Source organism: Chelonia mydas, chromosome 2 (genome assembly GCF_015237465.2).
Source record: "Chelonia mydas isolate rCheMyd1 chromosome 2, rCheMyd1.pri.v2, whole genome shotgun sequence".
In the NCBI taxonomy this organism is placed as follows: domain Eukaryota; kingdom Metazoa; phylum Chordata; order Testudines; family Cheloniidae; genus Chelonia; species Chelonia mydas.
Window position 1 is genome coordinate 227505936 of NC_057850.1, and position 15082 is coordinate 227521017.

At 42.7% G+C, this 15082-nt stretch overlaps 1 protein-coding gene across 3 annotated transcripts in view; it reads right to left on the reverse strand.

The window, feature by feature from the left end:
• Positions 1 to 15082, reverse strand: part of ARHGAP21 (Rho GTPase activating protein 21) — a 194278-nt gene that overhangs the window by 74104 nt on the left and 105092 nt on the right. For all 3 annotated transcript variants that reach the window (XM_027820951.3, XM_027820952.3, XM_043541347.1), the window contains exon 4: positions 5905 to 5997. In XM_027820951.3, coding sequence (XP_027676752.3) covers positions 5905 to 5997 — 93 coding nt within the window. The remainder of the gene's footprint in view (positions 1 to 5904; positions 5998 to 15082) is intronic.

The window sequence follows — 15082 nt, forward strand, 5'->3', positions numbered from 1 at the left end:
AAATTAAAATTTTCCGGCCAAATATTCAGATCTGGTACTTAATTCTATGCTCCCAAATTACACCCCTTAAACAACTCATTTGCTCATACAAATGTTCTTTTGAACACACAAGCAGGCACAAACAATAGAAGAGGCTAGTTTAAAAAACTGGCCTCCAAAACAACTTTTGAGGAATACTTCTCTATATTGAAATATGTTGATTTTTAAAAAAAAATATTTACAAGTAAACTTTTGTTTAGAGATTTTAAAAAATTGGTAATTTTGGATTCAGAACACCTCCAGCAGTAGCACGTGTCTTTTCAACAGGCACTGCAATACTCTCTTGTTCTAAAATGTAGCAGTTATAGCAATAAGGAGAGAATGTTTCTAAAGCTGCTCCAATTCCTTCTTTTCCTTAAAATGCTAGTGTTACTTATATGATACTTTTAGCTTTTCCATGTCCAATCTATCTATCCACATGGTGTAGTGGTCTAATTCTCTGCCACCTAGATCAAATTTAGAATTGAACTGCAGTTTCTTTGAGCTTCTCTAGGTAGTTTTGTTGTGTCCTACTGATTATAATCTTCTCTCACTCTTCAACCACCGATAGATGGCAACTTAACATAAAGGAAACATGACAGATCTGTGTACTGTGGGCTCCTTTTCAGTTTTGAAACAGAAACTAACCTCATGACTATCACAACAGAGCTAAAAGAGGCTGCACCCTCTACACAATACAGGAATTATAAAGTAATCGTGCACATCCTGGTCTTCTCTCAGAAGAAGAAAAGAAAGAAATAGAAAATGTTTAAGGACGGACAACAACATATAAGAGGCTTTGAAACAGAAGAAAAGACTACTTGAACTCTTCTAACAACACAAAGAGGAAGAACTCTTATTTTTCTTAGATAGAATCTTCCCTATACAAATACCCTGTAGAAGAGGTTAACCAATTATAGATATATACTGGAGACTCTTTGGAATATATGACTGCTGAACACTCTTGAGCGATCACCTCTCCTGCTTCCTGGCATTATGCAGAACTTTGTCCTCAATTGGAAGATCTAACCCAGCTGAGTTCCATCTCCAGAAACGGACCTAATGGTTCCTCTTTTCACTGGTTAAGACTGTACATATCATTTTCAACACATGATGAATAAAAAGATCACACATTGGAGGTTTACAAATGTAAACTTTGTGAACAGTGCATTTGGGTCCTTGTTTCAGCTGATTGTTTTGCTGAACTGGTATTGCGGGCTAAAGTAGTTTCCCAAAGGTGAGCAAGAATAATAAGCAATACTACAGAAGAGAATTTGATGCCAAACATCCTGGCGGCTGATAATCCACATGACCGATGAGTAATCCTGGCTGGTGGAAAGTCAAACTCCAGATAAGTAGGTAGATCATTGTGAATTCCCTACCTAATTTCACTGAAGTGTTGGATTTTTCAGAAGCCACAGTTTAGTCTGGAATGCTTGAATCATTCTCAAACTACAAAAAAAAAAATTTACAGATAAAATGTGTCATAATTTAGGCCAAGAGCTACATACTTAGAAGTTTTAAATCTTGTTCTAAGAAGTTCAGCCATATTGTAGGGCTTCTTCCAAGTACCATCAGATCCTTCCCTCTTGCCACTGAAAATAGGAACGGATTTTTTTTTTTTTTTTTTAAATTATAGCTTCAAACCTTGCCCACTTATTTGGTACTTCTTGTTTTCACATAGGAGTATTGAGTAATGATGAACATCCTTATATTGCCTCATATCACCTGTCTTCCTGTGGAGTTTTTGGTTCCAGCCTGCTCTCCCATGATTTTCAATTCAGTTCTCAGACTCGGAACCAGAAGAAGTGATGTGGGTCAGCCTGGATCAAGCGCCCAATGACTCAGAAAAGGAATTGCCTAGAAGTTTAAGTGGCACTGAAGACAGAATCAGCCTCAGGAATGGAGTGATTGAATGAAGACTATAAGGTGGAAGGGGCTTTGCTCTGTCATAGGTAGACAGAAGGAGAGAATGTACTTATTGTGGGAAGTAGTAAGTGAAAGTTGTTCTTACAGTTATCCAATGATTAAACCCACCTCAATACTTTTTGGCAACATTGTGACTCAATCTGAACACACTGGTACCAATTCTCCCCTGCCTTGTATGTTGTAGAGTCATTTACACTTGTGCTGAGTACATGCAAAATGCTGTCCTGACAGTATCTTATACCCACTTTGCATAGGTGTACATAATTGGGCCCATTATAGTTATAGATATTGTAATTGCTTTCTACCATGTTTGGGATTCTCAGATGTGATCTGAGGTAAAATGCTTTGAGTGTCAAACATGGGAACTATGGACTTGCTCAGCAACAACCCAATTAGACTTATGAATACAAAACTACATAGAACTATGAAAAATGTTTAAACTAAACCATTCTGCAGTTAGGCTATCCTTTCATTCAAGTTTACAAGATTATCACAAGTCTCTATATTACAGCATGCCACATTTAGCTTTTCCAGGCAACTGATCCACTTGCAAACTGGGTGTTTCTGTCCAATCAAACTGTGAATGAGACATTCAATAATACAAAATAAGTGCCTTGCAGCAATGAAATACAAACTGACAAAAATAATGAAACGTAATACTTAAGTTCATATTCGATTTCAAAATCTTTTAACCCCTTTAGCGTAACCATAAAATAAAACCATATATTGCAATGGAACAACCCAAGAAAAGTTGGTTCCACAAAATGAGATACCCACTATATACAAAGTGATTGTGTCAGAAGCCGAGCCGTCTAACTGGCTGACCGTTGTCTGAGTGCTTTATAATGTGATTTACAAGACACAGCCATAATACTACATGTTAATCTACAGTTTTTAACAGAAATAGCAACATGACCTAATTAGATATTATGACTATCGGTAGTCTCCTTAAAAGGACACGTGGGCAATTTTTAAAAAAAAAATTATAATTTATTCTCTACCTTTTTATAAGTCTGAAAATAAAATATTCTCTGTACTGATTTTATCCTTTTCAGTATGGCAAATATTGAATTTCATCTTCGGTCAGAAAGGTAACATGCTCCCTTTGTACAACTTCAGCATATGTTGCACTTTATCAAGCCAAAACCTCTCTCTCTCTCTATACACCAGCATCAAACGATGCCATGGTTGCTCAGAGAATGCTTGCTACTGTAAAACTATACCAGAGCGAGAAGAAAAAAATAAGATGTACTGCAGAGCCTGGAAAGTCAGTGCTGTGATTTTTAAATTTCTAAATGCCCTAGAGTTTTCATATTTCTTTTGAAAAAAATTACCCTAGTCCAGGCAATTAATACATGTATACGTTTTTAAAAAAAAAAAAAAAATCTCAACAGTCAGGTCAGGAGTGTTCTCTGACTCACATGTATTGCTTTTGTGTAGTATAGTGTTTGCCATGCTTTTAAGGATAGAAATTCTCATTTACAATGGTATCCAGCTATCTAATCTGTAGTTGTATAATTTGTACGATTGTTCCTTCTAAAAACTTTTCTTGAAGAATTTAAATAAAGAACCACAAATTATTACAAAACTTAGGCTAAGTCTATACCGGACTTGTGCCAGCATAGTGGTGCGAAGAGGTGAGAGCCTGATCAACTCAGGCATTCAGGCAGAATTCTGTAGCGCAGACAAGAGTTATATCCTGGTATAGCTTGTTTTGCTTGTGGGGACTAGGGGTATTTACTATATCAGTATAAAGTGCAACTTTGGCTGCATCCAGACCAGGAGTGTTTTGCCAGCATAGTATACTGGTATACCTAGGGGTAAATCTCTTTGTGCAGACCTAGCCTTTGTAATGCACTTTAAATGGTGCTTTACAAACAGATGGATTCTCTGTTTCAAAGATTTTTTGGACTAAATCAGACAAAACAAGCAAAATAATGGTTAGGTAGAGGGCCAAATGGAGACTGCTCATATTTACTTGCTTTAAAATAGGTGGGGGAGTGGGAAGGTGGAGGGCTAAATGATTTGGAACCATCAAGTTATGCACATAACCTATGTAACCACATGTAAAGTCCTGTCCTTCCTCAACCCTTCCCTCTTGTTTGTCACACTCATTTGTCCCTTGTCTTATCTTAAATTATAAGCTCTTCACATCTTCCTTTATGTTTGTATAGCACCTATTACAATATGGCCCCAGTCTTGATTGTGGGTTTGGGGCATTAATACAAATAAATAATACAAAAAACACATAAAAAATACAGGACAACAATTCAGGAAAAGGAGGGTGAGGGAATTATAGGAGAACTGAAGAAGAGCAGGACTGCTTGAAGTGTTAGGTTTGATGTAGAGGTCTGATGGAAGAGAGGGCACTTAGAGCAGTGTTTTTCAAACTGTGGGTCACGACCCAGTACTGGGTCGCAGCATGTCAGGCACTGGGTCACCTTACTCCGGTCAGCACTGCTGACCGGGATGTTAAAAGTCCCATTGGCAGTGCTGCCCAGCAAAGGCAGGCTAGTGCAGGGGTGGGCAAACTATGGCTCGCGGGACCCACACCAATCTCAGAAGTGGCTGGCACCACATCCTTGAGGCCCCGTGGGGGAGGGGGAGGAGGGGGGTTCCATGCATTGCCCTTGCCTCCAGGCACTGCCTCCCACCAGCTCCCATTGGCCAGGAATGGGGAACCGTGGACAATAGGAGCTTCAGGGAAGTACCTGGAGGCGTGGCAAGGGCAGCACATGAAGCCCTGTGCTCTCCCCTCCCGCCCCGCAGGGGCCGCGCAGAGACATGGTGCCAGCCGCTTCCTGGAGCGGCACGGCGTGGGGCCAGGGCAGGCATGCAGGGAGCCTGCCCTGGCCCCAAGGTGCGCTGCTGCCACCCCGGAGCTGCTTTAGGTAAGCGGTGCCAGGCTGGAGCCAGAATCCCTCCTGCACCCCGCCCCTGAGCCCCCTGCCTGCACCCCAACCCCCTGCCCTGAGCCCCCTGCCACACCCCTCGTGCACCCCAACCCCCAGCTCCCTCCTGCAGTCCGCACCCCTCCTCTGCCCCAATCCCTTGCCCTGAGCCTATTCCTGCACACTGCACCCTCTCCCACACCCCGTACTTCCTTCTGCACCCCAACCCCCTCCCCTGCGTACAATTTCCCCAGATGTGGCCCTTGGCCCAAAAAGTTTGCCCACCCCATGGCTAGTGCCTACCTTTTCCGACACTGCAGCCAGCAGCAGGTCCGGCTTCTAGGCAGGGGGGCCACGAGGCTCCATGCACTGCCCGAGCCCCCAATCCCCTGCCCCAGCCCTGAAGCTCCCCCCAAACCTGGAACCCCTTCCTGCACCCCAAATCCCTGGCCCCAGAAGAGCTTGCTCCCCCAGCCCAGACCCCCTCCCACACCACAATCCCCTGCCCCAGCCCTGAGCCGACAGCCCAAATCCCCTCATCCTCAGCTCCGTTGGGTCTTCAACTTCAATTTTCTTCAACTGGGTCCCCAGAAATAAAAAGTTGGAAAACCACTGACTTAGAGGATAAATCTGGTGACAATGCTCAAAGTATGGATAGGTGGAGAGGTAGCATGATTGACAGCATAAAAGAAAAGATTGTGAAAAAAGTAAAGAAGGAGCAAACAGAGAACTGAAGAGCTGACCGTGGGACCGTGGGAGAGGAAGCAATATAAAACGGGAGCCAGGACTGAGGTGGGGGCAAGTTTATATAACACTTTATAGGCAAGGAAAAGGAGCATGAGTTTGTGGTGGGGAGACAGGAAGACACTGAAAAATAATTAAAGGGGTAGACTTGCGTGATCAGAGTGGTAGAACCGAAAGAAGACTATAGTAGCAGTGTTTGGGGCAGTCCACAGAGGGAGAGGTGAGAGTAAGAGAGTCCAGAAAGTGCAATAATCAAGACGACAAGACTGCAGAAAAGTTATAGCTTTTTTTATATTAAATTAGCACTATAAAACAACAGCACCTGTGCATAATCCAGCTTCAAAAGCAGGTCCACCTTCTTTAACCTGTTTAACAAATATGGTATCCATCGGTTCCAGTCTGTTTCTTTGCTTCCCTAAAGAAAAGCACATGTTTGGAAAGGTATTTTATTAAGCTGCATTATGATGCTGAATTGTAAAAAACATTCTGAAAAAACTTAATCATGCCATATTCATCTTCATATTAAATATTAGGATCCAAATTATTTCTTAATTCATTTGGCAAACAGAGCATTAACATCTGTTCTATTTGAAACCATTTGCTTTCTTTTGGCTGGACTGAAGATCTTTGATCTGTCTGTAAAACTGTAGTTGCAAAATTGTAGCACATGAATATATCAGAAGTCTGACACTTTTCAGCTTTATTTTTTCATCTCATCAGTATTCCATCCTCAGACTGGTGACTATGGCGTTCAATAAGGGCCATCCCTTGTTTCTCAGATTCCCATCTGGCAGGTTTATGAAACCACACTAACTGAAATCACAATCAGAATTACAGTACTATAACTTGAAAAAAAACGAGGCATTTCTCCAAAAGAGGGTCTAGACTTTGTAGTATCCTGAGAGCACCATAAAAAACCCAAAACTACTGACTCTGTAACAGCAACTCTCAGATCCCTGAGCCAAGCTGACCAAAGGTCTTTGAAAATTTGTTTTTGATGGAAGTTCAAAAAGCAAGGTGCATATCAAGGTTAATCATAGTGATTGTGTGTAACGTTCACAGACTGAGTGAGACAGTCACAGGTTTGTTTCAGGGAGTCTAAACTGGTGAAATTTATAACCTTCTTGCCTCCTCACTGTGCACACTCACAAACATGAATATCTCACCTCCTTCCCCTCTTACACATCACATTTGCATTTGGTCCTCCAAATCTAAGTCAGTCTAAGAAGCAATAGGTCCAGTAGGGCGCAGCAGGAAACACTGACTAGCATTTATAAATCAAAATAAGGAGATGGAGTGTACGACAAGTTACATCTATAAGATGCAAGTCAGAGTCCATTTATGTCTTAACTGTAACATATCAAGAGAGCCGGAGTGAAACATAGTAAATTACATCATCTTAGACTTGCATCTGAATTTGGCCCACAGTATACAAAACAAACAAGTCCTAACTGTCCAATTTTGCAAACTGCTGAGCACCCTGAACTCCCAATGAAAAGCAATTACAACTATAAGTGATAACAGAACCACAAATAAAACCTTAAGTTGCCATAAACAATCAAGAAAGTTGGCTCTGTGAAAGGAGATCACTTTATATATAAAGTGATTATGTCAGAAGTCGAGCAGTCCAACTTGCTGATCATTCCTGGAGTGCTTTATAATGTGATTTGCAAGATACAGCTATAATACATTTCATTCTAAAGTTCTGACAAGATAGAGTCTTCATGAAGAAATACCTACTACATCTGGCATTTTCTACCTCCTCCTTAAAATACAGACACTAAAACATTGCTAAACCTTTTATGGCCATTCAGAGACACCAATACTTCAATTTTGGACATGCTCAAAATGCAAGGCAAAGACTGACTTGCTCAAGCTAAGGACATGAACAAGTTGTTCCAGCTACTTATAGGGGCCAGCACCTATAAATGGGTGATCTTTTGTAGGGTCAGATCCCATGACCACCAGTATTGCCATTTTCCTCCCTTCTCCATTATGGGATTATGTGACTTGGGGTAAGAAAAAGAAAGAACAAATGCTGGAAACAACATACACTCAAAGAAAATAACCAGAGAGATACTTACTACCAATATAGTACATTCAGTTTACAACCTCCCCTTCAGGTGAATATAACACCAACACAGCCAATAGCACAGACCTGAAATTCATATTATGTGATGAAAGATCAGTAGTCAACAGATCTGACCTCCACATCCTTTTATCAGACAAGGCTCCCATCTTGTCCTTTTTTACCAATTCCTGGTTAGTTGGCAGCAGAGGCCCAATGCTGGCTCACCCCATCCTCCCTATACATTGTCCCTATCCGAATACACAAAACAAGTGGCCAACCAGCCATGTTACTCCCATTCAGCATCAAATGCAGAGAAGGATCCCTTGGAAAAACAGAATCCTTCGCATGTATCCACCATATATGTAAATCAGTGGAGATAATTACATACTAATCTTCAGAGCACATAGATTGTAGGTTTCCCTGGAGAGCGGGCGTTTGACTGACAATAGTGGAGTCCCCAAAGCTCATCATGACAGGGGACTAACATCTACACTGACAATATCATGGATGGTGGCCAAAAATCGCCTCTTCTACACACAAGCACTCCACTTTGGGCTACACAGGTATTCTTGGGATCAATTCACAAAGTTGGTCTCACACTGGACTAATTCTTTGGCCTAGAAATGGAAATAGGAAATATTAGGAACTCACCCCTTTTCCCAAGAAGGTCACCACCTCCTTCAAACCAAGATCAATCTGCAGGCACACAAGTTGGAAGAAGGGACTATCACTATGGTCTGCCCCTGTAAATTTATGGTCCCAGATAAATTCCAGAGCATCTTCAATAAAATCCATACACAACCGAAGAGCCAAAGACTGGAAGACCAAGTAAGATGCTACAGACCTGATTCTTATTTACACTAAAGCTGCTTTACATTGCTAGAGCAATGTAAAATGGATTTAATGTAAATAAGACTAGGACAACTTGGATCACGCATGAGCCATTGCCAGACAGACACACTGGCACCTTCAGACCCTTAAATCTCTTTAGTTCTCAGATACTGATGTCAGATGATGCAGGAGGGAAGGAAACAAATGGCAATACTTGAAAACCTGATCAGAAGCTGGTAACTCCAAAACCAGGTTTTCTAAAATCCTAGGCTATGGCTGTAGCCGAGACTAAAATCTCTCTTCTCTTCTGCCACTGCAGCAGCTAAATCCTGCACTGCAGACTTTTAATGGTCTGTGAATGACTGTCTCAGTTCACACTGCATCCACACAAACTCAGAAGCCAGCTCCACTCCATATGAATAACTATCAACAAGCTTCTCAGAGAAGATCAAATAAATCCCGCATGCCCTCTCCAGACAGACAGCAGTCACATGCTAAAACAGAACCTCCCCTCTTTAGAGCATTCAGTATTTTCCCTGAGCAAGACACTAGAGTGCTGGAAGAAATCTGCACCACTACCAGTGATTCACACTATAACAGAGTGGCACGCACCTCTTGCGAGTGCCCCCTGGCCAAGTGCATGTGCCTCCACTCAGTCTCTGTAATTGTGCTAGGTCTTCTGTAACTCAGCCCTCCAGCCAAGTCACACACAGTCTACATATGGAACACAAACAAAACAAACCCCTTCCGGGATAAAGAGTCCAACAGAGGCCTCTCAGTATCCCTCGGGTGGAACGGCTCTTCCTGTAGCCCTCCCTGGGCTCAGTCTTTAAACAGTCCTGGCCCTGGTATGGGTCCGTGCCCTCAGGGCTCCCTCCCTGGAGACATCTTCACCCTCTCTGGGCCCTTCTCTGACCCCAGTTCTCCAGCTGAGTCGCTAAACAGTTCAGGTCCCCTTCTGTGGATGTACCAAAGTCCCTAAAGTCCAATATCACTGACCCTCTTCAAGGTCTTCAATCCCTTCTCTGGGATCAGTTGAACTCCCTCCTCGAGGATTTAGCCCCTGCGCCACTGTGGGTGGTGGGGACCTGGGCCTGCCCACCATTCCTGGGTCCCAGCCCAGGGACCCTACAAATATCAGCCACCCGCTGCATCCCTTTGACTAGTCACGATGCTGCTACAATTTCCTGGGCCACTTCCCCATGACCCCTTCATCCTTACCTTAGGGCTTCAGCTACCAAGTTCCAGCAATCAGCCAGGAGCTCCTCCTTGCTCCCCCGGTCCCTGACAGCAACTGATCTGTTTGAGGTTCTGCAGTCCTTTCAGCCAGACAGGAACACCATCCTTGCTCCTATGGCTCCAAGCAGAAACTGCCTCCTGTTCTGTACCGCAGTTCCTTTTGTATGGGCCTTCTGGGCCTGGACTGGCTGCTTCCTGCAGCCTCCCTCTGATTGGCTGCTTCCCACGCAGCCTCTCTAGGCCACTTGGAGGACAGTTCCACTGCTCCTTTTCTGGGGACAGGGTGTGGTAGGACCCTGAGGCCTGCAGCAGGGGGCCTCTGAGCCTGGTACACCCATCACACAGACCCATGATCACTGTGGCTGTGGAAAGATGCATCTGGCACCTTTACTGGTAAAAATCGTCAAATGCCACCTTTAATGAGGGCACCTTTGATTAGAGCATGTCTTAATGCCACATATTTTTAAACCTTCTCTTGACTCAGGCCTTGTCAATTACCACCCCAGCATCCAAACTCCCATTCTTGATCAAGATAATTGAAAAACTAGCTGAGTAGTAATCTCCCTCGGTACCTACATTAATCAAGAAGTAACGATGAAAGCTGTCATCCTTAAGAGTGAAGGATGTAAGAAGAGAGGACAGGACTCCTAGGAAGAGGGCAAAAGCTTTGAAGCTTACTACTTAATAGTCAGAGTAACCAGAAATCAGATGGCTTTCAGAAAAGTGTAAAACTCTCTTCTTCATCTTAGCTTTTCCATATTCCCAAGAGCAAAGAAGAGAGGAATCAGAACTAGAGAAAAAAGAAAAGAAGAAAAAAGAGAAAGGGGACACAGAGTAGAAGGAGAGCAAAGAGGGGATAAAGCAATAAAATTAGGGCATGTAGCATTTGCATGTTTGGTTTTTAACTCTTTGGGAGGTTGTTGGAAACTACAGTGATGGGTGCCTTTCGAAAACCTGGATAAATAGCAAGGGTAGAGGACAATTCTCAAATAATAAACTCATTGTCTGCCCCTGCAGGACATTTAGAAACTTAAAAAAACAAAAAAACAAAAATTAAAAAAACTGATCAACTCCTTCCTCCAACTAAGATCACAGGAGGGTCTGTACCCTTCCACAATGCATGAACCGACTTTTCCCTTAGAAAGAGACACTGGCACTCTCAGCCAGTTAATCCAACTAGCTCAACAGTCTCACTACTTAAAGTATCAATTACACAAAAGCAGACTTTCCATTTTCAATGAATTTCCACTGAAAACACAAAAGGTCCATTTTCAAGACAAGTCATTTAAAATGCAAGCATGCAATTCCCATCCAGTAACAAGTGGGCATATTCCCTCTACTAGTGCATTTCAATACCTCTCAGTGGGGGGGGGGGGGGGGATTAGAATTTGCATAAAAAGACTTTTTGATTGGCACTGGTCAGCTCTGAAGGGAATACCATCCACTCCTTTACCAGAGGCTGGAAGCTGAAATGTGTCGTCTTGACTGGATTGGTGGTAGGCATGGAGAGATCCCAGTGATGAGAAAAGAAAAATCTTCCAGTGAAACTGTGACTCAAAGGTCTGAAGAATATAATGAATCAAACCCTAATAAATACAGTAGGAAATCTAAACTCTATAAATGGACTCCAAAAGAACAACAGACTATTTGACTGAGCGCCATGAGAGTCAGAACTAAAAGAATTTTCACCAAGCAAATTAGCAGTTCATATCTAAAAGTCCATATCTCATTTGATAACAGAAACCCAAGTAATTCTCAAGCAGTCCTTAGCAGATTTAACTTGGGTGGTAAGTTAACTAGGCAAGACCACACTGGGTTACCAAAGTCATGCCCTCTGGGAACTTGGAAATTTGTAACAAAACACTTCTTTATCATTTAGCATGGATTAAGAAGCATTCACCTTGTAATGGTCTATGAATGGCTAACATAGTAAAAGGAAATCCCACATTCTTTTCTATTAATGGTCAGGTACCGACCTGAGTATTCCTTGATCAGTGGAATTTGCTGCAGAATTCACCACAGAAACTCAACTTCCATTTTCAAAAGAGTTTCCATTGGGTTCTTTTAAAAAGTTTCTTTTGGTTGAAGCAAACAGGCCAGAAATGCGAACCAACATAAACCAAAGCATCTCTCATCTGCAGAGAACCTGAAACAATAGCTCTGAGAGGTGCGACTTGGCCCATTCATTTCAAACCAGGGCTTATGGATGCCATAATTACATGCCAGCATTAGCCAGCTTTTTCCCAAGATGCCACAGAATTCAGCACTTCTGCCACAGAATCCACCATTTTTCAGCAGCCATGTGCCCAACATTTTGGTTTCTAGCTCCCTGCTGTGCTGGGACCTGCCTTCAGCTGATGCTTGCTCTGCAGGTTTCCTTGTGGGGAGGGTGGGGAATGTGTTAGGCTACAGTCCATTCTATATGCATTATTCCATGGAGCGAGGCAGTTGGACACTGGGGAGTGGGAACTGAAGTTCAGCTTGTAATTAGGGAGTAGAAGAGACAAGTATAGGCTGGCCACCTCAGTCACCTGAAAAAGAGTATATCAGTCAAGGCCTGCATATAGAAGGTGCTGAAGCCACCTATAAGCTCCTTCCTTCCCTGGAATACATGAGGAGAAGGAGGTTCTGAGCTGGACAGCCTCAAGAGTGGAACTATGCTGCTTGAAGTCCATAACAAAAAACATATCCTTTTGAACAGTCATGGTGAAAACACTGATCATGAAATCTTATGTCAACAAGACATAGCTGTCTATTTTTGTAGACATGGAAATGAGGGATATTTTGCTGCAAACGAGTAAGTTAATATTGCCATTGAGAAAATTGGTCCCACTGTGTCAAGGAGTATTCGGGGCTCTGGCTATTAAATGAGAGTCTAATGACAATATTAAAATTGAAGGTTAAAATAGAACAAGCAGATCAAACGTCGGAGACATTAGTGGCAGAAGTTATGGAAAGAGCAGTGAAAACCTATTCCATAAACTCAACACTTGCAAGAGAACTGCATTAAATAAATTGCATTTAACTGAAATTGTAAGGCAAACATAGACCAGGTTGAAGCATAAACTTGACACCAAAAGGTACACTGGCTCCCAGTTTCCAAAAGCCACCACCAAATCTGCACCCAAGACAGAGGTCAGGATAAGAGTCCTCCAGAAATGAGACTCATCGAATTGCAACAAGTTACTGGAACCTGTAAAATGTGCCCATATATTAAGTGGGAGAGTCTCAACAGGTTATGCTGCAAAGAATAAAACTGTCCTGATGTTCTAAGCTATCCACAATATGAATTCTTTTCCATAAAAACACAAAATAGTAGAGATTGTGATACTAAATCCAATGGCACAAGTAACTATTTCACAACTCATGCAGCTCTAACACAACAAGATTCAGTAAAAGACTACCCAAATCACAATAGGGGTGCTTTCAAACATTGAATTAAAGTAACAACAGACTGGAGGGGTGCGGAGAGGAAGGGCAGGGAGGGAGAACACGAACATGGAAATATCCGTGGCTTTTTGTGTTTAGGGAAAAAATAATTTAAATAAAGCCAATTACAAGGCACCACCAGAAAGTTCCCTGAAGTGAAGACATACTGAATAACGCATAACAACAAGACAGAGGATCACAGAACCTCAGAATCCAAACAAGACCAAAAGATCACACAGGGAAAAAAAAGTGTATGTTCCACTAGAGACCCAAAGTTACTCTGTATTCTGCTTTAAGTAAGAATTTAGCAAGACTAAATATCAGGATACCACAGATGAACAAGATATTTACAGCATTCTACAAGGCATGGGGGGGGGGGGGGGCAGGGGAGCTAATTGTCTAGGTAACGTTACCACTAAATAGGGGTTCTCACAAATTTTTGGTGGCCTCAGAGTGCCGCCACCAACTCTTGCTGGTGGCTGCTCTGACAATTTTTCCTAAAATGTTTAATTAACTTTAGGAAAAACAAATATGCACATATACACGTCCAAATCATTGTAATTTATTTATGTAGGGGTTGGGGTTTTTTTTTCAGACTCAACAACAAAAATAACATACACTTCGTCTCTGTTCTTTACCGGACCTAAACAGAATAGAAACACAAATAAGATGCTTTGCATGTTCTTGTCTTTTGTTCTAGTTGTTTCTTTTGCTTTTTGGGTTGCTTTTTATTTCATTTTATTTTTTTAAACTTGCTGGCTAGTAAGTCTGCTACTGTGAAAAGTGATGCTTGTATGTTAATATTACTTTTCACAGCCTCCCAGCTAGCTACTAAGTCTGCTGTGAAAGTGATATTAACTAACACACAAATACCACTTTTCACAGCAGACTTGGGGGACAAATTAAACCCTGATGGGGAGGCGGATAGGGAGGCAGCAGGGCCAAGGATGATGGAGGAATGGATGGCAGGCTAGGAAATGCAACAGGGACCATCGGGGTGGCAGGAGGAGGTGAGGCCAGGGCTGGAGCCCACTGCCGCGCAGCCCCACAGGCTGGAGCCTGCCGCTGGGTGGCCGAGCAACAGAGCCCAAAGCCCTGCACCCAGGGCCCAGAGATGGAGCCTGGGGCCTAGAGATGGAGCCTGAAGCCCCACAGCTGAAGCCTGCCACTCATCACCCTGTGGCTGAAGCCCGAGCCCACCGCCCCGGGAAGGTGGGGAACTCACTGCCTGCCTGCTCGCCCAGCGTGTGCGCCTCCAGCGGGAGCAAGGCCCAAACCCTTGCTGGTGGCCCTGGGGGAAGGGACACTGCTGTCCACCCCTCCGCCTCATTCACCACCCAGGATGCTGTGGCCTCAAGAAAAGCCCCTGGTGGCCTCATGCAGCCACGGTGGCCACATTTGAGAAACACTGAAGAGTAGGGTTGCCAACCTTCCAGGATTGGCCCGGAGTCTCCAGGAATTAATCTTTAATTAAAGATTATGTCATGTGATGCTCTCCAGGAATACATTAAACCAAAATTGGCAATCCTACTGAAAATTTACAAAAATCGATCTTAATTTTTGTAAATATATTGCTATGTTTAATATACGCAGTAGCTTTATACACAGGACACTTAGCAGGAATACACAGCTTTATTTATTAGAGACGAAAGAATGTTGTACATTTTCCAGGCTTACACTGGGAAATGCATACTTTTCAGTTCTCTTTAGTCTGCTATACGTTTGGACACAAACGAAAACTGCTTCCCATTAGTAACAGGCATGAGCTTTGCAGGAAGTATATGCCTCAAAATACTGTATGTTTGCATTTTAAATTACAATCCTAACAAAGCTAGAAATACAGAATTTCTTTTTTAAGAAACAACTGGAGATACAATCCTAACTCACCAAATCAAATGAAAGGGATATATATTAAGTATCTTTTTAAACT